At 42.1% G+C, this 26812-nt stretch overlaps 1 protein-coding gene across 2 annotated transcripts in view; it reads right to left on the bottom strand.

Moving 5' to 3' along the window:
- The window catches only part of ZNF516 (zinc finger protein 516), a 128382-nt gene that overhangs the window by 64527 nt on the left and 37043 nt on the right, over positions 1 to 26812 (bottom strand). For both annotated transcript variants that reach the window (XM_025147787.3, XM_015282416.4), the window contains exon 2: positions 18996 to 21014. In XM_025147787.3, coding sequence (XP_025003555.2) covers positions 18996 to 20901 — 1906 coding nt within the window. In that variant the 5' untranslated portion in view covers positions 20902 to 21014. The remainder of the gene's footprint in view (positions 1 to 18995; positions 21015 to 26812) is intronic.

Genomic DNA, 26812 nt, shown 5'->3' with positions numbered 1-26812 from the left:
GCAAAATTGAGCATTTTCTTATTCTGGACTTCAGAAAGCACTTCTCCAACAGGATGCTAAGTATAGAGATTTAAATGCTCTTTAAAAGCATACAGGTGGGAAGCAAAGCACCCCAACCCTCCAATTGTTTCAGTGCATTCTTTGCATTTATCTAACACACAAACAGAAACAAGCCAGGAGCAAAAGGAAGGCGCCCCTTCTTTGCTCTGCTTTTGTTGAAGACAGCTCCCCAAAGCTAACTCACCATTAGCCGCAGTACAGAATTCCCTGTTTTACTTCATTCATCTAATATTACTCTAAATACGTAAAACAAGAAGGCTGTCATGACCTTGCTGCAGTCACTGATAAAATAACAGCTGGAGTCTTTAAAAACCCAGTGGTTCCATGGCATAAGCAATGAAAACTAGGTTATAAAACTCAGCAAAAGGAATTAATAAAATGACCAAGGGTCACCTGTAGCCTGTCAATCACTGTATCGTTTATAGTTCATACGACAGTAAAAAGGTCCGAATGTTGTCAGAGCTGTGCATTGGCTACTCTGAGATCAACCATGAATAATTGATGGAGGTTATCCATTTGAGTCCCAGCCTATTATTCAAAACTCTAAACCTGCCGTTCACCAACAGCAAAGAGCACTTCAGATGAAGGATGGAGGGGTACTATAGGGAACCATTTTCAACAGTGCAAGCAGTGATGAGGTAATGAAGATTATCTGAAAACAAAAGCTGAATTTTTCAGAGAGCTGAGTGAGGCACTGCTCTTTGTGACACGGCGAAGCAGCATTTCATGTCTACCTATTTTGCCCAGTTTACTTTAAATGAAAAAATACAGCAGCAAAACCTGAACTGGGTCTTCAGACCCAGATCTCTTAAAAGCTTGGTTGCCTGTGTTAAAGTCTGAAAAGTGCATTCGCCTCATATACCCTTGCATGTTTTTGCACTGAGCAACCAGTATGTGTCTTTCTGAAAAAGGGACTTTGATCCACCGTAAAAGAATAAAGAGCTTAATATCCAATCTGAACCTCCCCTGACACGGCATGGAGCTGTGTTGGGAGAGGCTCGGGTTGAGAGTTAGGAAAAGTTTCTGCACCAGAGGGCGGTGGGCATGGAACAGGCTGCCCAGGGCAGCGGGCAGAGCACTGATCTGCCAGAGTTCAAGGAGCAAGGAGCGTTTGGACACTGCTCTCAGACATAGGGTTTGAATTTTGGGTGGTGCTGTGCAGAGCCAGGAGTTGGACTCAACGATCCTTGTGGGTCCCTTCCAAATTGGGATATTCTACGATCACCATTACAAGGGCAATGCTTTGATGATACTTTTAAAATATGAAGAGCTATAGTTCTCAACTACACTGGACCCTGAGGTACTTAAATGTGTAAAAATGACCTATGCTTTATTAATCACAGCTGTTATCCAAGTACCTTACTCCACTGATGGCGTTAATTCCAACACAGGCATACAGCAGCACACCTTTGAAATGAAGAGTAAGGTAAATACACCGAACATGAATCTGTTAACCACCAATGCAACCATTAGTTTGCAAGACAGGACAATCTACAGCTCACTATGACTGAACTCAAGAACTGCCATCTTGAATTTTAAGTACATGCTACAGGGTGCAAAACAGATCATAATTTCATCCCAGATTTAAGAAGGTCAAGCTCACTGAGCCTTCTTTGTATACTTTATAATGTTAAAATAATCCTGTGCTACAATGACAGCCTGAAACGATGAATGGGATTGTCTAAGAACAGCAGCTCTGTTTACTTCTTACAGCAGGAGCTGATCAGCAATGTTCGAACAAGCCACAGTGTAGTTCATCCTTTGACAAACAACATCTGAAACAACTTCCTTATCTTCATACCTCCCTGAACACAGCAGAAATGCATTTTTTCCCATTAAATATGAAAGGCAGGTAGTAGAAAGATTCCTTTGCAAATTCAGGGACATCAGAGCCTGCTTTTAATTCCCTTTGCTGAAACACAAGGTCCTGTCCAGACACAAGCCTTAAGGCTTTCTCTTTGCATATATGGAAGGGTAGACTACATTGGAAGCGTAAGGATTGTCAAAAAACCTGTTTGGGCTTTAGCAAATTAGTATTAAACATCGCGTAGGCAGCAAAATTCTTAGATTAATGTCTAAGAGAAGCAGAAAAAAATGCTACAGCCCTTTAGAAGAACTCAGGTTTTCCACACCAAAAGCCATCTTCTCTCCAATTCAGCCTGTTAGGAAGCCAGGCCTGAAGAAGGCTGTGCTCAGACCTTCACTTTTTCCTATCAGGAGATATTTTGACTGTGTTTTGGAGGCTGCATAGTTTGGTCTTCTGGACTTCCAAAATCTATAATGCTGGTTTCATACCTGACTTCTTACAATCACCACCCACTCATCGTTTCCATCAACAACGCAGTGTGATTTTTTTGACCACAAACTAAGTAACATCCCGCTTTAACAGAAGAGCAGCACCCCCTCTCTTTTGCTTCATGTAAACAGCAAAACCCAGTCCTGCTTCCATCTTCCTCAGAGGTTATCAACACCTTCCACGTGTACAGTCAGCGGTTACTTTCAGTGGGACAAATCCTCACTTACTCCACTCCTGAGGCTTACGGATACAAACAGCAAGGAAAGTGGGTGACAAGGGGTTGAAACACCATTCATTTTGATGAGCCAACAGCTGAAGAGACCAAGCAGTTTTCACTAAAAAATGTACAGCTGAATTGGCCGAGTGCTTCCTATGGTGGAAGAGTGGCAATTGGGAAGACGGAAAGAGATTTGATTGCACACAAATAATTTATCACTAACATAACTGTGTGGCTTCCACATAATTCCTCAGCTAGATATAAGGTCAAAAGACCAGTACAATATTTGATGTGGATAGGCAAATACAAACAGAAACATTTAGTAAATCAATTACGAAGATTACATCTGAGCAAAACATTAGATCTAAAGCCCAAATGAACTTCATCATGTAAGGAAAAAAAACTAATTGCACTTTAAAGAAAGCCTGGTAAAATTACTGCACAATCAGAAGGCAGTCATTTATTAATACATAAAGATTGTACGCTTCTGTTCTCTTTAGTTAAGATTAGAACTGAAATATGAGCCTTATATGGAAAGCAGCTTTGATGACAGTCATTTATTTGGGAAAGCTTTTCCAGCCTTTTTGTTTCACACAAATGATTTGAATGTTTAAAGCATTTAAATAATTCCATATCTAAGTATTAATAAAGAGATGCTGTCTTTTCCATCTTTTATGTCCTTATTAAACCGATAGCAAAAATGCAGCTGCTGACTTATAAGCAATTCAAAATTAATATATATACAAGCAGGCAGCCATTTTCACAATCTGGCAAGTAACACGTTTCCATAAATAACAAAGAATACAGGGTCATGATATCAGCTGTTGAGAAATTTTACTAAGTCACCATGCCTCTAATTTTGCTGTAACCATTTGCTGGATTGTTTTACTTATGGCTTGAAACTGAATTTAGAAATGCTTTCACTAAGATCCTGCTGAACTTTATACATTATATTCTCGATTTAACAGCTTTCTCTCTGCTGCTTTCTCTCTAGAATTCCACACGTCTTTGTCCACACTGAGCACAGCGGATGATAACAGAGCACAAGCTTGGTGGGCAAAGGTTTATGAACATCCGAGTCTGCTCTTCACACATTCATCTGTACACAGTGCAGCCACACAGGGTTATTTGTCCACATGCATGGTCAGATGCGCTGTTACCCAGCTCTTCAGGCACACAATATTAGTTAATTGCACGGTACATCAGCTTTAGATAATTAGACACAGCTGTATGTTTGAAAATAGTAACACACAGTGGGAAATCCTGCTGGAAGATTTTTGTCATAAACACTTTCGTGGTTCTCAGATATACCATTATCTACTCCTTACGTCTCTATTTTGATCACTGTTTAAAGTTCTTTGTCTTTACTTTTCTCCTGGGGGCTGTGCCAAGTATTCCACTTAAAAACAATTTTGCGGCATTGTCACTCAGCTTCTTTCTGACAGAAAAAAAAAAAATAAATAAAGACAATTCCTTGAAAATGTAAGCTGTTTCCTTAAAAGAATCAAGGAAAAAGAAAAATAGTATTTTTAACTGACGGAGCTAATGGACAATGAGGGGTTGGTACATTTTGCTTTTAAATAGCATGCGGAGTAATGCAATTCAATCTTCATTTTCTCCAGGAACAGCTCCCCCTCCCCACCCCCAAAGCTGTCAGGAAGCTCCACAAGCATTTTTTTTTTAAATAAATGCATCTCGGATCTGCTCAATTCATCTTCTTTCACAAACACCAAAGTTACAAGCCATGTTAGCTTAGAATTGATTTTGACAATCTGATTCTTTAACGATTCAGGTGGACCGAAAAAAAAAGAATGACTTGGTTTGTTGTGTTGTGTTGTATTGGAGGAGGATGCTTAAAAATAAAGGAGGGAAAATTACACTGGTGATTCTGAAAGCACGAAGATTAAATGGTCACAAAGGCATGCACGGAACTAAACAGAGGAAAATAAAAGTAAACACGTTGATCAAATCTGAAGGCATACCTGGCATCACGGAGCCAGAGCACAGCGTTAGTTTCAGCGGCATAATGAAGTGATTTCTCTCTTGTTGGTTTCTGGAGTGCAGACACAGAAGCGCTGTGATCACACACATAACTCCAGAGAACAGAGCAGAGAACAACCATTTCATTTTGATGCACGAGCTAAGATGCTTTTCCTTGTTTTTTCCTAACTGCTGCTAACTGCATTTCTGGTCTCCTGTTCAAGTGAACTCTGAGCTACTGGGGGATTTCCCAAGTGGGACTACCCGTGTTTCTTCAGTTCCTATCTAGCCCATTCCTATCTAGAATGGGGTTTCTTCTTCTGTCTGAAATTCGTAAGAAATTCTAATTCCTAGAGAAAAAAAAAAAAAAAAAAAAAGAACAGAAAGCTATCCTAAAATCTTCTGCCTTTTGTTCGAAGAGTTTTTCTTGTTTTTGCCACTCGGCTTTTGCCAAAGTACAGTCGCAGTGCATAATACAATTGACCTCCAAGTAAGGAAATAGTGGGAAAATGTTTCCCCTTCTATTCCTAGGAAAAACATTTTGGGTGTAAGGGGTGGGGAAGTCAAAACAGGAGAGCGCCACAGCTTAAAGTATAGTGAAGCACCAATAGCCTTCATACAACATCTGTATGACATTCGCACATGCACTCACTTGCAGTGAAGAGACTGAATTCAAAACTAATGGAGAACATCCCAAGCCTCCCAAAGCAGGAAGAAACCCATAGCCTTCCCAGCTGTGTTTTCAGGATTGTGAAACAGGAGGCTGGCAAAGCAGCCTATTTTCTATTAAACTGCTTTCACTGCTATTTTTGGCCAGGTGGTGTTATGAAGTTCTTAAACAGATCTGTCGTACTGCTGTATGCACTAAGAGAGAGCAGTGTACACGGAGACTACTGTAAAACAATAGCTACAGAATGAGCCTCATCGTCTTCTGCTCGTTGTACACAGTAATTGGTTCTAAGGTCAATGCTGTAATGTTGCAACAAAGGACGATAGCTTAAGGGTAAAGAACAAACAGCAGTTGTTAATGGAAGTTCTGTTGCTATACAAATGCCCCAGAAATGAATGAAATAAAATATTCCGAATTAGCAAAACTGATTATGGGCACGGCCTTCAACCTTAGCTCTCCACAAACTGTCCATTTCACCAAGGAAATGTAGCAAATACTTTCAAGTATCTGAAACAAGAAAATAAACTGATGATCCATTATGATTCTGAAGCAGATTTGACAAACACAGCACTTGCCATCAGTGCTAACTTATTCGTGTTAAGATATAAGGAAGGAAAGGTACCTGGATTTACAGTGTTACTTGTAAAATATCCATTACTAAGGGTAAGGCAGTTTTGTTGAAAGCCCCACGTGGGACTCCTCGACTGAATCTAAACATCTGGGGCAAGTTATGTATCTGGCTTTCATGCCTTTGGAATGACATGCTACATTTAAGCCAAGAGGTTCAGACACACCACTTTTAACAGCCATGTTTCAGAAGTCCATGACTTTATCATTTTGAATCTTCCCACTCAATGACACTTCCAATTAAAAAAGTTTATTCTCCTTTCCCGAACTCCAAGAAAAAAACAGCCACAGACATTGCAGATGTCTTCTGCTGAAGTGTTTCCCCAAATCTAGTGAGGACCATACGACGCTGAAGCACTCAGATGGAAAGGTACAAAGGAAGAGTCACCCCAATGACTCACAGTGTAGAACACTAAGATACAGAGCGTATCAAAATGTGTTCCCTCATTTACACACTTCTCCTTTCTGTTTTAGTTTCCCTCAGGACCTCAGAAAGACTTCTATTTGCTTTTCTTTCACCTGTTCTGCCTCCTTACGCTGCCCTGAGCTCTGAGATTGCTCCCGCAGGGCTGTGGCAGCTGCTCTGCTAAATCTTCTGTGCTGACAAACCCCCACCCCGTGCAGACAGGATTACGCTCAGCTACGGCCTCTCCTTCCCCAGTACTCCACTTTCTCTACGTGTGCTCTGCACTCGCTCATTTCCTCCCTTCAAACAACACTCGTTTTTCCCTGCCAACTGTGTCTTCACAGCCTAATTCCTCACAGCATGCCAGCCTTCCCAGCACGTGCTGGCCCAGGGCTGGGCTGTCCTTGTGGCTCTTCTATCAGCAAGCTAATGCCGTGACACCACTTACGCAAACATAAAACGCTTACCTCCAGCTTACTTCCTTACGCCATTAATTCACCCGTTTTTCAAGGCTCTATTTAAGGCTCACATTCGCTACAATTCCTACGCAAACCACCTATGGTTAGTAGCTGACAAGAGCAGCTGAAATGGTTCAAGGGGGATTTTTGGAAGTAAATGCTCAGCTGTGTCCTCGATCCCTCCGGCAGGCTCAGCCAGGTGATTCCCTCAAGGTCTCCTGCATTCTTCAGCTATACTACATTGTCCAGCCTAAACCCAGACCAAACTCTGCGACAAACTCTTCTACTGCTTCTTCCAAAGCACCCTTACTTCTTTACAGTAGGGGTGACAGAGAAGTACAACAGGCTGCCCAGAGAGACAGTGGATTCTCCTTTTGTGGAGATAATCAAGACCCATCTGGACACCTACCTGGGCAACCTTTTATAGGGAGCCTGCTTTAGCAGTGGGGTTGGACTCAATGGTGTCTTGAAGTCCTTTCCAACTTCTGCAATTCTGTGATTTCTTGTACGATCATCACAGCAAGCTGGATCGTGTCGTGGCCTCTGAATAAAGGAAAATGTCCCCAGCCAGGTCCCACCCCCCCCTGCCACAGCATCAGCAGCACTGTGCCCATAAAGCTGCATGCTGGAGCCAACATGCACAGGCAGCGCTACAGAGGCAAGGAGAGAGACTGCACTTCTGCCTTACTCATCCTTCAAACTGCCAACAAAAGAAATGCATACTGGCTATCACAACAGTTGAGTAAAATATTTAAACTTACTAAATATACCCTAAAAGATTTTAATTCTTGCTCTAGTATAAATGATGAAGAAAGGTCAGTCTAGAGGAAAATTTTACTACCACATATAATTTTCATTATGCATTAGTAACATCTAATTTCCTACTGTTAATATGAGGGACTCGCATGCTGACAACACCAGAGATCTAAAAAAAAGAAAAAAAAACATCAAAAAACCAACAGAAACACAAATCTAACAACTTTATTGCAAAATAAAGCGGTTATGTTTGAATTATACCTAATATGTCATGCCTGTGTGTATAAATTAATGCGAACGAAAACCAACACTGCACATTTCCCACACAAACAACAGTGCTGGGGCATCCTTGTCAAACATATTTAGCACTACAGTAGCAAATAAATGATTCTCATGTGCACCAATTTGTTGTCCCAGAGCAATTCAAGTAAACAATTACTTCTTCCTGTTAGAATTTTACTCTCTGTTCTGTGTTTGGCAATTTTTCCTAAGGCTTCTCTAGGCTTCAGAAGTACTTAAGGTTAAGACGTTTGTGAGAGATTGGTGTGCGTGTGGATATAGCAAGTGTAAGGACAAGAAACTTCTGCAAAGTATTAGAAGAGGTTTAGGATTAATGTGTACCATGTGCAGTGTAAGCTGTATTTCCCGAATGCTCTTTTAAGGAAAGAGAAAGGCCTCTTTACTTCATTATCTAGTAAAAAAAGTTTCACTACCTACTGAATGAATGCTTAATTGCAGAAAACAGAGCACTCCTGTGGTTCACTGATGCTGCCAAAACACTCAAAGGGCAAAGTCCAGATGCAGCACCTTCCACTACCTTGGGGTACAGCAGGGATAGGAAGAGATGAAACCTCTGCATCCCTCTATGACCCTGATTCTTACAACACGTTGCACTCAGTCTTTCACCATTGTGACACTTGCTCACAATCACTATTATTAAAACATGCAGAAAATGTTTCATGGAGAGCAAAAGTGCTGTTTAGACCCGAGGTTGGTGTTTCTAAAAGAATCCATGTATTTCCCTTGTGGCTGTGCTTTTTTCCCCCCAAAATTTAGTTTTTTGCTGACAGCAGCTTGCCTCAAATGCTATTTAAGCAGTAAGACATCACAAGACATATGCTATACTGAGATAACACACACCTCTGAAGTACCGTTAGGTGTAGCTGATGCCTTCAACTGCCTGATGAATTTGTTATCTCAAAGAAACACAAGGTTTGGGAGGGTCTTGTATTACTGACTAAACCCAAATTAATCTTAAAATTTGAAAAAAAGAAAAAAGAAAAAGAAAGAAAAAAAAAGTGTTTTTCTATCTCTTTAGAAGAAAATAGATTTCACTTAGAGTAACTACCCCTAATTTAAGGCTGCCAAAACAAAACCAAAATTACAGCTGTGATATGACAACAAAATCATTTTAACGGCTGTTTATTCTTCTGTTACTTGAAGTAACAGAGAAAATGAAGTGATATTTGAAGTTCGAGATGGCCAATCTGGAAAACAAAGTTCTAAAGGAATGTAAGACTGGGTCTAGAAAACACATCCTGTAAAGAATACCCACCCTGACAAAGAGGAGCATCTACACCCATACTCAAGTTACAATAACCATTTATTAAGAAAGTACGTGTCCTTCTCACATTAATGCTTCCTTGGTAGAGAATCTGTGCTTTAACTGAATGAAGTGTTGGATTTTCGTTATTAGCATGACTAAAACCTTAACTGAACCTATTAACAGAATATTCACAAAAGGCAATTTTGAGATTTGCTCCTCACAGTGTCTTATCTCCTAGGACTAAAGTCTGAATGCTCCAGTAGATTTCAGGATATCTAATTTACACTGGCATTGATTACTGAAAAGAAACGTTTCTCTGTTTTTCCTTTAACCTCGAGCCAGTAGGTGCCAAGTGGTTCAACAAAGCAATTAACGGTGACTCCAACCTCACTTCACAGAAGCTGAAAACCAAGCCAGCGGTTACCACTTCTGCTGGATCAGCACCGAAGCATTCGGCAATTCGCCAGTTCAAACCCCTGCCGTCTATGAACAAGAAAAGCTGTGGAGGGGCTCTTTAATAAGGGCGTGTAGTGACAGGATGAGGAGAAATGGTTTTAAACAGGAAGAGGGTAGATTTAGACTAGGTATCGGGAATACTTCACTGTGACGGTAGTGAGATACTGCAACAGGTTGCCCAGTGAGGCTGTGGATACCCCCAGCTCAGATGCATTCAAAGCCAGGCTGGAAAGGGCTGTGAGCAACCTGGTCTGGAGGGAGATGTCCCTGCCTATAGCAGGGGGTTGGAACTAGGTGATCTTAAAGGTCCCTTCCAACCCAAACCATTCTGTGATTCTATGAAAAAAAAATTCTCCATGAAAATAAGTTCACTACACTTTTACAATTCCATTCCAATAAAGCCTAGATACTGGTGACAAAGCATGGAACAGTAGCAGTCACAGAGCAAGCACAGAAAGAATCTGAGAGACTCAAAGACTAGTTCTAGGGCATTGAAAATAACCATATAATGGAAAATAGAACGTTTTTTTCTCCAGTTTCCATAAAATTCACTGTATGTTTTTAGTGACTCCCAAAAAATTCATGTTTATCGATGATAAATCTTGAAAGCAATCAAGAGCAAACTGAGAATAATGGGAAAAAAAGGTTATTGACACTCTCTCTGTAAAGGGTTCCCTTGACTGCAGCTAAATTGCTCTTGACTCTTAGCGGTTTGACTGATGCCACAGCCAGGCCCACTCAAGCTAGAGCTGAATGACTGAATGAGACTACTGGTGTAGGAAATAAGTAAATAAATACGAGAATAAAGTGAAACCAGGTGACCTAGTAAAATCCGTATTTGCAAAACGCAGCTCCAGAAAAACAAGTTAGCTATGCATACACCAAGCCAAACTCTATGTTGCTTTTATATCCTGAGGAGCTCTGGATCCCACTAGGTTTCACCTGAGGCCCATCCCATCCACAGAGGCACACCCAGAGCATCCACTGCCAAACTTAGCCCTTAACAAAGAAAACCTGACTCTCAGTTTAAGATGGATCAAACTGTGAACCACAATGTTAAGGGCAGCAAAAAAGATCAAACGTCAAAGACGCCCACACTTATCCCCTGTTAGCAGCCATTTACAGATCAGCAGAATCCCCACTCCACACAGCCACGGTGCTACAGAAATATTTGGAAATCAGATTAAAGCCACTAGCATTGCACAATTTGCATTGCTTAAATCTTGTTTTACTAGTTGGGGGGATGGGGTCCTTGCTCACTGATCAGAAACTGCTAGAAAATAAAAGCATTACTCAATGTGATTTTATGCCTATAAATATCCCAGGGTGATATTTCACATGCTATATATTAATGTAACAGAAACATCAGTAAATTGCTACAGTGGCTTTTAAAAAGGCAGCAAGGTTAAGGCAGGCACAAAGAAGTGATGTGTTTGAGGAAGCTGTTAGAGTTACTGAAAGCTGAATTCAAAGTAGGTGTCTTATATGCAGAAGTTTAAAAAACTTGCTGAAAAAGAGCTAAAAAGACAACTGCAAAAACTGGATCCACTGGCAAATATATCAAACGTGAGGACTAGCCAGACACAAACAGTCCTTAAAGAACCTGGCATGACAGCAATTTCAAAAGCTACTGAAGAAGTATGAAGACGTAATCTTGCTTTGGGCATCTTACACAAGCTTCAGGGCAAAGTTTATCTTGCTATCACATCCCTTTAAGAAACCACACTCACCTCCTTGCTTCCTGACAGATAAAACAAAGGCTGGAGAAACCTATCTCTCTCTCAGTATCTCCGTACAAGTTTTCTTCCCAGCTGAGCCGTGCCTCCGTTGCTCATATCACATACCTACAGCTACAATAAACTTTCTAAATACCGTGGTCTAATTGTGTCACTTGTCACTGTGTACTTCAACCCAGACAGAAGAAAGTAACAGATAAAACTAAAATGCAGTGGAAGTATCTTTGATGTACAAAATTCCGCAGTACTTACACCACGGGACTCCCACTGAACCCTTTGCACAGAATAAAAAGAGTGCAACAGTTGCATTAGTAAATTCAAAATGTTGTTGAAGTTCGCTCTCCAGCAACAACAAAGACCATACCTGGCAGAAGTCATGCATTTACCGAGGTATTTCTGTCTCAGCCAGCACTTGCTGCCTTAGTTCTGACTTGAGCTGACTGTGCGTTATCTGCTCCCCATCAGCCTGCCCCACTGCAGGAGCAGCTGGAGCTCCTGTTCAGCTCTTGTGCCGGCCACCCACACTACATCAGACTGAGTAAGACAGGACCTAGTAACAAGGAGCTTGGTAATCAGGAACACAGTGGAAATTACCCAATGTGCCTACAGGGCAATCATTAAATGTTCCTTAGTTAGTATGATGTCAGGGTAATATATAGCATTAAAGGGTACAGACTGCATTATCCCACAGTTACTGCCCTGTTCCAATCAATCATTTTTGTAAGAGCTTCTCAGAGCACAGCCTCCAGGAGCCTAAAATAAAGGGCAAAACAACCTCACATTTATGAAGTACATGCACCAATGAAGGTTTTTAACCACACATCTGGAAGTCCTGAGTCTCTCTTCTCCTTCTCCTTGATACACACTTCAGCGATTCCGGTTGCCTGCAATCTTCTTGTCATCTATTTCCTTGAGATTATCAGCATTATTTCTATTTCATTGTTCTTCCCATTCATATTGTCCCATCATTTAAGAAGATAAATGAAAACAAAAAGCTATTGCAGACGACAGCACCACAGGAAGATACTCACACCAGAGATGTTCACTGCAGTCCTGAGGAGTGTACTGGGGACCAAATGGGAGGGGAGAGGCAATGCAGTGCTGCTGTGCAGACGCACACAGGTCTGCACTGATCAAAAATGCTTAAACCTCCAGTGCTGTGCGAAGAAATTTGAGCTCATAAGACAATACCACACCCCATGCAGCTCTCCCACATGCATCAGAGTGGGACTCTGCGCATTACTGCAAGGTAGAAAAGTTTCTGAATGGTATTATTAAACACGGCACAACTATGTAGCTGATTTAGTCCTGATCCACTCAATTTGTTTTGAAGAACAATTTGAACGAAGTCCAAATGATGCCCTGCAGATCTCACTTCTGCAAGCACAGGGTCTTTGTCTCTGAGAGAGCTCAGTTTCCCCTGATGACTTGAATCATCACTCTGCTATATTTCAAAGTCTCAGCATTAACAATAAAAACAATTAGTTACAGTTGTAAAGTTGGGGTGGTTTCGTATTCCAACAATCCTGGGCAATACCAAAATTAACTGCTAGGTGAAGAGCATAATCCCAGCAAAATGTTATTTATAAGGTTCTAACAGAAGCCACTGACACTGTTCTGCCTTGAATCTACTCCATTTCAAGGAAATCTGGGGCAGCAGTTACCAGCTGTCCAGCATAGAGACATTCCCCAATTTGCTGTACACTTATTCTGCTAAATAAATACGCTAACTAACTTCAGCACACTTAGGATTGTACATGTAGAACAAGATCTTCATTTGGTGTAAGACATCACAATAGCACTGTCTTCAGTGGCAGTTACAGAATCACTGAGGTTGGAAAAGCCCTCTGAGATCACGCAGTCCAACCATCAGCCCACCCGCACCATGCCCACTGACCATGCCCCTCAGTGCCACATCCACACAGTTCTGAACACCCCCAGGGACAGTGCCTCCACCACCTCCCTGGGCAGCCTGTGCCACTGCCTCACCGCTCCTTCTGAAAAGGATCTTTTCCTAATACCCAACCTGAAGCTGATGCAACTTAAAGCCAGTACCTCTTGTCCTATCGCTAGGATAGGATAGTTACCTGGGAGTGATGGCCATCTACAGAAGGTGATTTGCACTAAACGGGAGTCTGGCATGAGAAGTTCCTGAAGCAGAGTTATTTGATTAAGCTACATAGCAAAATCTATAAATAGTGGAGAGGATTTCCCTTGTATACCCTTCTATATGGATAAACATATTTTCATATAAGCAAAACAAGGAAGTTCTGGCACTAGATCCTGGCAGCTATATTGCAAGCACTCAGTTCTTCAACAGTATATATTCACTAGAGCTATCTTTCTTTATTCTTTGTTCTTACTCTGGAGTTACAACATATTTTTCTGTTTTCACTTGCTACACCACTTTACATATACATACTGTTCTTCTTCCCCAAATGACAGTCCCACCATTCTACTGGAAAATGAAAGCAACTCTGGAAGATGTTTACCTTCTATTTATTTATTTTAAATCAAAACCCCTATGAGATTAGGCACTTTTTGTTATGGAATTGAAGGGCAAGATCAGGTCCCCGCAGCTCTTGGATTTGTAAGAATTTATATCTGAACTAAACAAAATCCAAATCTATGCTTCATAAATCTCTGCCAGTCTTACAAATGTCATTATCTTTCTACTCTGGCATTGCAATTTACATACAGGATTTTCTTATAATGTGTCTGAGCTAAATGCTATCTGCTACATCTTCCTGTTTGTATTAATTTGTAACAATTCATACATAGCCTTCCTCCCTTTCAATTCACCAACAGAGACACTAAGACACTAAATCCATTGGATTCCTAAGAGTTTTTAAACAAATGCAAACAAACCCAGCCACTATTTTTGTTTTTATATATATATATATATATATATATATATGTATGTATGTATGTATATATATATATTTAATTAAAATCAAGGAAGGAGGTGCAAATTCTTACAACTTAGTGAGTTCATAACATCAAGCCAGTGGATGCACTGGGAAGTGCAAACACAAGGAGCTCCTGCAGCTCTGCCTCCTGTTTGTGTGACTGTTCCTGACCTCTTGATTTAACAAACACGTAAAGCCTCCTGGCATCACCCCCCTCAGACCAGGATGCTGTAAGCCCTTTGGTTTCTGTGCAAGATGCCCGAAATCTTAGCTCTGCCTTGGAGGGTTCAAAACCCAGTGCTGTCCTACATATCCTTCCATTCTTCCCCATTACCATCTCTCCTCTTGCCCTTCCATTGAGCTCATCTTCTCCCAGGTAAGTCCCACCAAACCACTGGTACTTCCCGATGCAAGAAAAATAGAGCCACACACATCTGTTTTGTTTTCATTGGTTTTTTTTGTTTGTTTGTTTGTTTTTGTATTCTGTGCTTTCCAGCCATTTGTGTCCATCTTATCTTTTCAGACTAGGAGCTCCTTACGCCTCGCGCTGTATTTGTACGGGCCCTCACACAATAGTTTTCCTCTGAAATCAGTCCCTTCCTGCATTAGCCAGCGTAATAAAACCAGCATGTGTTGAGTAAGAATGAATCACTTTCTCCTTAAAGCATTTTGAAAATTTGGAGGAGTCTGACATAGGGAAAAAAGGAAAAAAAAAAAAGGAGAAGAAAACAGAGGGAGGAGGCAGAAAAGAAACAAAACAAAATGGAGATTATTCCCACTGAAAGCAGCATCCCTTCGAAGATGTAACACACTCTCTCCTTTCACTTGCTTCCCTCCTTGATAACGTCAGGCTAGAACAAGAAGCATTCTTCTCCTTTATTCCTACATAACAATCCTGGGTTTGGTGTCTGACTGTTCTTTCCCCCTTCTATTACTTTGCACTCAAACACCATATTTGGCAGAAAGAAAAAGAAGCAACTTTATGACATTCTCCCTTTCCCCAAGATCTAGACTGGGATATCAAAGACCCACTGTTTTAGTACACGTTTGCTGAGCACCAAGTGGTATTTAAATTGTTTTCACTTCTTTTCTTCATCTTTCCACCTGTCAGAAGCAGTCATATCTTTAAAATCATACTTCCTTCTTTATTTCAGGACTGAAATAGTCCCTAGTGTCTAGTACAACAAAATGCAACACTCCAATTACTAAACATACCATGACAACGTAAGTGCCTGTATTAAGACTTAAAAACACTGACCACTGAATGCACACATATGTACATACACGCAGACTGAACTGCTTCTTTTGCACATTAAATACTACATTTTAGGAGAGAAGCTGTTAGACTGAAGGGAAAAAAAAGTATTTTTCCTTCCACTTTTGTTGCTGCACAACTTCCCTCTACTCGCTTAGTCATAACACTGGAGTTCTTTTAATTAAAAAGTTAAAATCATAGAATCTGTCTTTAAATTGGTGAAGTGCTAAGCAACAACTTGCCAGTGGCTCAAACAGCGTCAAACTCAACCGAGTGGAAATTCAGGTACAGTTTGCTAGTGACCTGAATGCCAAATAAAAACAAAGACTCATTTGGAGCAGGGAGAGCTCAAAAATATTCTAAGTCTGCTCTTAACAGACAGACTACGCTCTGGGGCACCTTTTCCCAGGTGGCTGTCATACACAGCACATGTACATCATGCATATGACAACTCTGTATGACGGGTATCGCATGGTACTCTGCCCGTGTAACATAAGAGAATTGTTTCATTTTTTGCCCTCCTTCCAATAAGATGGAAATCAGTCTGTGACCTGCCAGCTTCCCCCTGGCAGCTGATAAGCAGGGTCTGCACGCATCACTCTCATGCCTGAGAAATCATTATGTTACTCTACGTACACAGCAGAGACAAATTACTGATGTGTTAAGAGCAAAGAAGTGGCTACCCTGGAGGCTCTCAACCCCATTTCACATGCAAAGTGCATTCCTTGCTTTCCTCCCAATAAGCTCTGCCACTTTTCCCCAGCTACAGTCACCCTCAGACCCAGCATCTGTTGCTCTTAAGTGAGCATGGCGGTGCATACCCAGCTCCCTTGCTGCAAGATACTGGGCAAGCCACTTACTACCTACCCTGTGTGTCAGCAGGACCACTCAGATTAGTAAACTAAAAGCATAGAGGTGCCTTCAGCTGAATCAGGACTAGAACTTTCAACATCTGGTAGTACCAAGACCCTCTTCTGACCCTGCATAACAGGGTTAACATGTCAAATGGGGAAAAACAGATATGAAAGTAAACGTATATTATTTAAAATAACCTTGTGATTAATGCAGGATTTTCCTGACTACAATCTGAGTAAAAATACTACCACAGCAGGCACGTCAGGAAGAGGAACCAAGAGCACCGTTTGCCCGCCTCTGCTGGGGGTGGCTGCTGTCTGGGGCACTGCTCTGCTCTCAACAGAAAAGATTCACCAGCAAGAATAGCTACAATAAGCCACAGCAAAGGACAGCAAAATGCAGCACTTCTAGGGCAAAACGCATTTGAAGGCCACACCGGACCATCTGATTTTAACAGGACGTGCACGAGTGTGGAATTTGGCCTGCATTCTTAAGACCCCATGTCTATGGTGGTAGAGGAGGAAAAGAAAGCCTCTCCAGTTAAAACTGTAATTTGCAGAAGAATAAAACCAACCCTACAGCTTGCTGGACAGAAGGACCATAGTCCCATAGCAGACAGTGTAAGTGCAGTCTCAGCAAACCTGATACCAGAAAGTGAAAAGTGAGAAACTTCAGTCCTGAAATTTGACGTGCTATGGGGAAAAAAAAAATCCTTCCTTTTTAATTAAAAAGTCTTTGTCACTTGTAAAATATAAAATGCAGCAGCCACTGTCACAGACAATCAATGCAAAGGCATCCCTTTTCTAAGATGTATCTTTACTTAGGCCTATCAGTTTTCTTCTTCTTTAGTATTCAGCAAAATAGATAAGAACCAATTTGGCACCCAAAGGAGTGAGTTTCCTGGCGTTGGTTAGAGACAGTGGTTAATCCAGTCACCTTAATTCCTGAGAGAGAAACTGCTGTGCAACTCAAACTCTCACGTTTCACTCATGAGACAAGGGCTGAGCTTCAACTGAGGTAAGAACTGGGACAGGGAAAGAGATGAGACAGCTCCTCTTGTTAAAAATAAAGTGCTGAATAGGGAGAGCACAGAAGAACAGCCTTACTGTTTGAACATCATGTGAAAAGTGTTCCAGTGTTTTCAGGCTGTCTCCAGAGAGATGGTTTTCCATCACAGCGGTTTCCATAAGGGCACTGTACATTACACTGGTAAAATATGGCAGCCCCATTTAACTCCAAACAAAGCCGCAGCTTTAGAACTACGTTTTGTATCAATCGTATAGAGGTGCTTCAAGCAGCAGCTGATGGGTTTTCACACAAAACAGGTACTGTCCCATAAACAACGTTGGTTTTTTTTTTGGAGGATCCAAATCCAAGAAACTGTAGATGGGAAAACCAAATTCTGTGCTTTTTAACTGTGCATGTAATAACAGTGAGTTAACTGTGATTTGAGTTAACTGTTAACTGTTAACTGTTAACTGTTATTGAGTTAACTTGTCACTAGGACTTCTTGGAGCTGTGAAATGGACAAGAAAGTGTTAAAAAGGGTGGGGGTTCTTGGTTTCATTTAAATTTCTGTTCTCCTGTGCAGCTTGTCCACAAGGGACAAGTTGCAACCCAACTTGTCCACAAGGGACTTGCCCCAAGCTGTAGTTAAATCAAGTTGAGGACCCTTCCTGTAATTATTAAAGACAAATGGATGGGCTTCATACACCCTCCTGCCCAACAGTTTCAGTCCTTTTGTTCCCTCTTCCCTTTCAGTCCTTTTGTTCCCTCTTTCTCCTAAACACTTTGAAAGCCACACTGTCAAACAGTGGAGGCCCCAACGTTAGCTGCCCTAAAACACCCCAATATTTTATGAAAGAAGCTTAATGGCACAATATCCCAGACTGCTTTGCCACGCTATGAAAAATGGGCAGTTATTAATACACAGTACTGGCAAGCGTTGCTTTGGGGTCGCTATGGGGTTTGCCGCCACTGGAGAAAGCACTACATTAGATGAAATCCTAAAGAATGGTTAATCTCACGTTTCTAAGAGGGCATTATAAAACAAATAATGGTAAACAACAAAAATCAGAAGACAAAAAATATATATATACGAAAGTGGTTAATAGTGTTCTTTAAATATTTACTTTGCTGTTATTTGGAGCATAATTTGTTCCATTTAGCAGTGTTGGGCTCAAAGGACCGCTTTAACCCAGAGAGATTAATTATAGCCCTTGGAGTTATAAACACAAGTTTGAGAAGCAAAGCAGAAAGGAGAGGAGAGAAACACCTTTCATGCTGGCTATTAATGAGTTGATGTGCTTAGGAGCAACGCCACACAAGCTGCACCCTTTCTGAATGAGCTTGCTGAAGGAAGGACTGGGGCTGGGTGTCCATAAACTGGGGAGAAGCAGCCCCTGAGATGTCACAGAATCATATAGGTGGGAAAAGACCTCTAAGACATCTAGTCCAACCATCCACTTACCATAAATATTGCCCACTAAACCATGTGCCTAGGTACTCCACCTACATGTTTCTTGTGCTGGGAGGGCAGCACGATGTAACAGCAGAGGTAACTTGCTGCAGGATAGTTCTCAGGTATCCCACTGAAAAACAAATTTACCTGCACCTTCTGAAGACATCCTCTGACCTCACATTTATCACAGTGGCATCAACAAAACCACCACACAGAGCAATGCATGTTGGGCACAGGGCTCCATCCAGCCTGCACCTCCTATCCACAGACCCTGCTCACTGCGTGGCCCAGCCAACAGTGATCTTACCCAGCGACGGCTCGGCTGCTCCTTCCTCTGAGCTCTCCTCGGCCCCTTCTTCCCCCAGGCCAGAGGTGGCTGAGTCCTCCAGAGCAGACGCGGAGTCAGGTGTGCTGGGCCCACTGACAGAGCCCAAGTCCCCTTCTTCGCTGCTGGAGCCATAGCGGTCGGGCTGGGCGGCCGTCCCACCTTCCCGGCAGCTCCTCCGCTCCTTGCGGTGCACCCGCGAGTGCAGCACCATTTGGTGGTAGGTGCGGAAGATCTTGCCGCACTCGAAGCACTCGGTGGACTTGTTCTGGGCAGCCCGCCTGCCCTGCCTTGAGGAGGGACGGTAGTCCACATCACCCTGGGCGGGTGGGCAGCTCTCCCCTGGCAGGACGCTGCCGGACTTCTCCAGGCGCCCGCTGGGACAGCTCTTCTTCTTGGGGTTGCTGGAGGAGCTGGGCGAATCCTGCTCCCGCTTGCGCTTCTCCTGGTTGACGAGGATGTATTCCCTCTTATCTTTGTCATAAGTCACATCCGCGTCTGCCAGGGCCTCGTCCCACCCCAAATACTTCACATACTCGGAGGGCTCTGCTACTTTTCCTTTGGTGGCCAGCTGCCAAGCTTGGTAGCTACTGACTGGATCCAGCTCAGCTACTCTTTTTCCAGGCTGTCCTCTTGTAACTCTATCCATCCCTACAGATGGCCTTAGACTGAGACACTGCAAGAAAAACTGCTTTGTTACCGAGGGGCTCAGGCTCCCATCGATTAAGCCCTCGGCTTTATCCCCAGTGCTGCCCCGCTGAGCCCGGTAGTGCACAGCATTATGCGCTTTTAGGCTTTCCATATTTGTAAACAGATTTCCACACTTGGTGCAGACTTCGTACAGGGACAGGCCAGTCACAATCGTCTCCTCCTGTATCACATCATTGATAGTGGCTATGAGCTCCAGCTCATTTTTCAGTTTGTTTTTGCTCCCAGATCTCGGGCCGTGCGACTTCATGTGGTTTTTGAGAAACCAGGGCTCTTTGAATCTTCTGCCACAAATGTGGCAGCCGTGATCAAATGAGCCCCTATGCTTTTTCATGTGAGCTTTCAGGAACCAGGTCTGACTGAAGGCCTGGCCACAGACTTCACAAGGAAACTCACCAGCGCTCAGCTCGCTCTTGCAGTTCTCAGTGTAGGCCTCCCCATTTGGGACCTGAGCAGTAACATGGTCCTTCTCCACGTGGCTTAGCAACGACTCCTCCCTCAGGGTCATGAAGCTACACAGCCTGCACTTGAATGGTTTGTGGATCTGGTGCAGGTGCTGCTCCAGGTCCTTCTTCCTTTCAAATTTGCTTTTGCAGAAGGTGCACGGGTAAGCAGATAGCTTGCCATCCTCCTCAGCAGGTGTCGCCTCTGTGACGTCCTTTTTGCTGCTTCTCAACAAGATCTTGCTGCTGTCTAACTGAGCACTACCATTCAAGATCTTGTTGCAGGCGGACGTGCTTTTGGTAGGGCTGGTGCAGCCGCCAAGGCCTTCTGACACTCCCATCTCACCCAGCTGTGCCTCTCCCATCTCCACCTCATGTCCCTGACTTAAAGTGCCTGTCCTGTGGCTACGGATGTGGATCTTCAGGTTGCCCTTTTGGGAAGCTCTGTGATCGCAGTAAGGGCATTTGTAGGGCTTCTCACCCGTGTGCTTCCTCATGTGCTGCGATAAGGAGCTCTGAAAAGGGAAACTTTTACCACAGATGCAGCAGCTGTGGCACATGGTCTTGTCAGCATCCATGTCGTTCTTGCTCAGCTTGCCTGGACTGGAGGATCTCCGTAATGCCATTTCTGCCTCTCTGCTACGATCCATCTGTATTACTGCAACAGTGGGTGAGTGGGGCAGGAGGATTAAAGCATGTCCAGCAGCAGAGGAGGGTTGAACCGCGTTCTCAATCATACGGTTCTGCAGAGATGTTTTATTGCTTCATTCCGGGAGTAACATTTCTCCTTGCAGCTGCTCAAAGCGCCGATTTATTTCTGCGTGTTCTGCAAGCGGATGGCAGAGATCACCTGGAACAAGAAGAAAAGCACATAAACTTACAAAAATCATGTAAGCAGATTCTTAAATGTATTTCGACTCATTAATATTTTGACTTCAACAGATTCTGACACTTGTGCCACACTCAAAAGCATACCGTGCTACAATTTATTGCACCAAAAAGCAGCAGCGTCTCTGATATTCCAGACTTCAATGGCAAGCGTTCAAAGCACCATTAATAAAATCCAAAAAGAAGAAACTATGAAAAAAGAATTAAATTTCCATAAACTCACATCACGTTGTCTTATACAAATGTGAACTTTAAAAATATTTTTTGTTTTAAAACCAAGCAGAAGTGGCTAAAAAATGCACCTTATATGAGGAAAACATTTATTGAGGGGGTTATTACACTTTAAATCTGTGGCTTTACCATCATGAGTAATTTCATGTAAAATACTTACTTGCCAAAGATAAAAGGCTTTCCTAGAGACTTTAGCAAATATCATATTCCTGCTGGCAACTGCATTACTTTGCATCTCAGACAGTTCTGATGTGCTTGATGTCGCATGCACGGAGCAGGCGCAGAAACTGAGCACATTCAGTACGTTGATTAAAGAGAAAACGAGAATGCAGAGCCTGACAAAGCATTCCAGGTAACTAATAGTTATTTCCTGATGGGCAATAAGGAAGAAAACTCCAAACATAATATTTAGTTTCAATCTGACAAAGTGAACTGATAACATGCTTAGGTATCAACTCATCTTAAAAGCGGGTGATTTATGTCAGCAAGACATACAGGAAACCACAAGAGCAACCACCTCAATGACGAAGAGCCTTAACCATAAACAAACAAACAAAGGAAGAAGCAACTTCGATTAACAAAACAGATTAATAAAAGTCAAAAAGCTTTTGTGTTCTGCCACAGTTAAATACGATGGTCATTATCCGCCTCAGCAATGCAATATGCAATGCACCAGCATCCCTCCCCCTTTCATATAGCAAAAAAATCAATGGTTAGATTTTAATAGATCGCTTCTTTTTCACTTACAACTGTAAAACAAAAATCTTCTCCCTTTCCTATCCTCATTAAGAACTACAGACACCACATGACTGGATCAAAGGATACGACGATCTGTAATGAACAGCACCAAACTACTACTGAGTTAAGAAAACATCAGCATCTTAAAACGTAACTAACAAAAACAAGACTACGTACTCAGCATCCATGATTTGAGATCTATGACTCAAAAAATAAAGAGCTACAGATCTGAAGTCACAAAGGTTTCTTATTGTATTCACCTTTGAACCTCTTCAGTACATAAATGAGTAAATACAGCCAAATCACATCAGCAGCGCAAGCTTAACTAAAAGCACGGTAAAGCTGATGCAACGCTCATCTCAGTTACACAGTATAGAATAACTTCATTATGTTTAAGTTAATTTAGCCCTCTTATTTGCTACAAAACCATTCATTTCTGGGTTTGATTTTCTACATCTCGTATCTGTACAGCATGTTACAAGCTATCAACAGCATCTATTCAAACCACTTTTTTTCATAGAGAGCTGATAATAATAATATCTAAAACAGATGTACCACAAATGCAATTTCATTTCTTGAACAAAGCATTTTTATATTACGACTAGTTTGGAAGTAACATATCAGCCTGGGGGTGGGGGGTGCAAATTGTATCAGATCGCAAATTCAGAAGTCCACATAAGCAGGAAGCGTGCAAAGAAGAGTATCTGAATTAATCTCTGAAATTTGTCATTTAAGACCAAGTGAAGGGGCAGCCTAACAGCAAACTCCGAGTATATAAAGGATGGCAGCCACTGGAAGTTTTTGCTGTATCAGATGGTACAAACATGCAAAATCATAAATAAAAACATGGTTTCCACTGCATACTGAGGGATGAAACAACACAGAGTAATATTTTCATTTATGTGACTCATAACGCAAGACTGCCAAGTAGCAACCCAGATTGTCTCATAACCAAAGACTTGACCTAAAACTCATTAAATGGTAAGAAGAAACAGCAAGGTAATACTTTTTGCCTTTCACGCTACAGTATACTTGAATAAGCTGCAGCTGCTTCTGAAATGTTCTGTGGAGAGGGGGGGGGGAGGAAACAACTAGTAAGCCTTGGGGACAGACTGTCCTGGGTATTTTAGATGCCTTCTACATTCCGCATCTTCTACACTTAACACCACCGAGAACATTGCTTAATAGTAAGCTTTTAGACAAGCAACCTTTCTTCCTTCCTTTCTTTCTTTTTTTAATGTAGGTCTCATTTTAATTCAACTTTCTATTGTGTTTCTTGTCTGCAAATTCAAAAGAGTTTTAAGAGTCAAACTTAGTCAGACAAGAATGCTGCAAGCAGCAATTAAAGCACGTATAAATCCAACGTCCCTTTGTTTACTCGGCCACAGCTTTCCTATGCTTAGCCATGACATATTTCATTTCAATTATTCATAGCATTTTCATTAATGAAGCTTAGTTACGAAAATGAGGATATGAAGAAAGCATTACTTATAAGAGAGATACAGTCACTCAGAGGAGATGCCCCAAGCCCTATATTCAATTAGGCCTGAGGGGGAAAAATAAGCTAAAGTTTAAAGATTGCCAAATGATTTTATTAATCTAAAATAATTAATGGAAGTATATCATCTTCATCAAAATACTGCGAGACAAATGGCTCTGCCTTATTACTTTAGCTTGGCTTGTGTGCTGCAATTTATAGCGTTAAGTTGAAATGAGTGTTCGTGGTTTTGCATTGTTTGCATTAGTACACATTTAAAACTTGCAGAATTTCAGGTCTGATCTCCCACCGACAGAAATCCCAAGGGGAGGATGGGCGTTCACCAAATCTGAGTCTTTACACAGTACGTGGAGATCTGCTTTAGGCTGTAGTAAACGGACTGGCAAAGATATACAGGAGCAGCTTTCAACTCCCACTTCGCATCCTCTAAGTGCCTCTTACACGTAATTCTCTTCGAGGGGCTCTTTGCAGAACAACAAAGCTAGTGTTCATTAGAAAGGAGAGAAGCAGCAAATGCAAAATAAAAACGACAACTTTGAAAAATGCTTCCATTCACGAGACCAAACATACAAAACAAGGAAAGTTACACCAAGAATTCTACCAATTTATGCTTAGTAACTTCCACATTAATTATCGGACAATAATTTCAACATCAAAAAATGGTACAAGAGATGGAAGATGTTGAGTAGGAAACCAAATCATACTGTTTACTCCTTTGCACCATGTAAAATTTTGCCACAGTGGTGTGGCAAATAAAAATATTTTGACCTAATTACGAATTTGAAAGTACTCTGAAATAGTACTCTTTAAATGCACATAGTATCTGGCCAGCTAGTCCAAGGTATCAAGCCTAAGCAATTCTGGTGGTAACCAGTACCCTTTCATCTCTTAGGTCCAAATTCAGGCTTTGGAATTGTCACACACAGTTCTCAGCAGATTTGCATCCAGCCTGTAGATTCCTCCTAGGCTGCCAAGGCAGGGAGAGTCCTGCTAGCAGAGGCTGAAGCTGGAGTTAAAAGTAAATCAACACTATTTCAAACATGCAGGCACCAAAGCATCTAATAGGCTCTAATATTAAAACTGAGCTTGGAAAGAACTTGGAAAAAAAGAGGGTAGTGAGGCGCTATCACAGCTGCCCAGAGAAGCTGTGGGTGCGCCATCCATGGAGGCTCCCAGTGCCAGGTTGGATGGGGCCCTGGGCAGCCTGGTCTAGCAGTCTGCAACCTTGCCTGTGGCAGGGGGTTGGAACTAGCTAACCTGTGAGGTTCCTTCCAACCCAAGACACTCTATGATTCCCCAGTAGAGCACTGGGCCCTGCCAGCACCACAGCAGATACACATGGCTCCGCTGTCTTCATGGCTCCATTGTCCTCACGGCTAAAATGAGTTGTAAAGTGAGGCACGGGTAAAAGGGCAAGGAACAATGCTTTAAATAAAACAGGAGCACTCTGCATTACCTGATACTCTACTTTTTATGCCACCTGCATGTTCTGAAAGAAGACGAGACACGCTTAGTCCCCGCAGCTGGCCACACAGCCCTCTCAAGGCCTTTTTGTGCCACTTGGAAAACACTGAAAGAAAGAAATACATAGAAAATAAACAAGGCAAGAAACTTGGAAAAAATAGAATGTAAAGAGAGATACCTCATTGGAAAATTGCAAATTCATTTCTGTCACATACTTAGATACGCATATCTTGAGCAATGTAGGTAGAGTAAAAAAGAGAAGAAAATTATCCCCGTTCCAACATACAGAAAACTGTAAACCCTTTGTTTTCCTGTAGCAGATGAGAAGATTCTTCAACAAGTAATAAACAAGAAGATACATTTTAGGAAGCCTCTCAAATCTTTTCACAAAGCAACATGTATATTTTAAAATCAAATGCTTTCAGTTTGGGTATCAGCATTTCAAGTCACATCTGAAATACAAATACACTGTAGAAATACTGCTCTTCTAATCTGCAAGAGGCACTGCAATCGCTCCATTGTGCCTCTCTGCCAAAAGCAACAGTGACTTGAGAAAAAAAAAAAAACAAAAACACAAAAAACCAACACTGTGAGTTGTGATCTTAGGCAAAAAAATCTCACTGAAATTCTTTTACACGATGCACTGAGAGGACATTGCATGCAAACATCTATAGGCGAATGTAAGGTAGTTATATCTTTCGATGAAGGGCAGCCCAGAGAGCTGATCTCTCCAGGCTTGTGAAGACTCAGACTGCCCCAAAGTCATACTCTACTGCATGGTAGAAGACCAAGTGTATCTTTAAACAGTAAAACCCATCCCTGAATTTATAGGAAATCCTCACATCCTCTGACCTAGGGACTAAAGTTGCCATTAGGTAAAGGCAACATAGCTCTGAATTGATTTTCTGAGAGTAATCCAAACTAATCCAGTGAAAACCTATCAGCGAATCCAGAGCCAGTTATGGAAGACGGTTATGGAAGTCTAATTTTCAAATGTACTCAATTATTACAAACGAATCTTAACAACAAGCCTGTCTGAAAAGTTTGCTTAAGCCTGCCAAAATTGACACGATGACTGGAAAGGAAAAAGAAAAAGCTCCTGGAAAAACATGGAATTTCTATTGGCCTAAGTTTATTCCAACGTTTTAGAAAACCCAGTCCTTAAGGAGCATTTTGCAATACTTGTTGTTTAATCATTTTAAACCAGCCATCCCCTGCAGCTGAGGAAGCTGCTCCCATCTGGGAAGTTTGCCTTTCAAACACTGAAACATTATTTTGGGCTCCTCTGACTGCATCGGAAGGTTTTGTGTCTTCCTCCCTCCATGAGCTAATGGCATCCTGCAGCCGGCTCCAGCCCAGCAGCCGGGGCTGCAAAAGCAGAGTCAGGTCTTTCCGAAGCGACGTCGCACCCTTCGCGGGGGGTGTGGGCAAGGAAAAAAGACGCTGGAATAAAGATAAAAAATCACTGCCGTTGAAAAACCTCGAGGTAGGCAGCTGCAGCGAGGTGACCTCTCTCAAAACCAAGCCAGCAGGACAATAGGGACAGCGCAACCCAGTTTTTGGTGGTTCCTAAAGCAGCAATGCAGGAGCGTGGAGGCGGGGGGAGTTTGCCCTGCGCTGCTCCGGGGTTTGTTGAGAAACACGGAGCTGTCACCCACTCAGTACATATTTTGTGTTTTAGGGCACTGTGCGTGTTTGTCTTCTGGAGACAAAGCAGTGCGCTCTATTGGTTACACTGTAGTATTATGAGCAATGAATTAAAATATATCATTAACATCCAGGACAAGCTTTATCTTGCTCGCAAAACAAAGAGACCATTCTTTGAACAA

Source organism: Gallus gallus, chromosome 2 (genome assembly GCF_016699485.2).
Source record: "Gallus gallus isolate bGalGal1 chromosome 2, bGalGal1.mat.broiler.GRCg7b, whole genome shotgun sequence".
Taxonomy (NCBI): Eukaryota; Metazoa; Chordata; class Aves; order Galliformes; family Phasianidae; genus Gallus; species Gallus gallus.
Note: the sequence above shows the minus strand (reverse complement) of the source record. Positions and strands in the feature narration are given on the sequence as shown.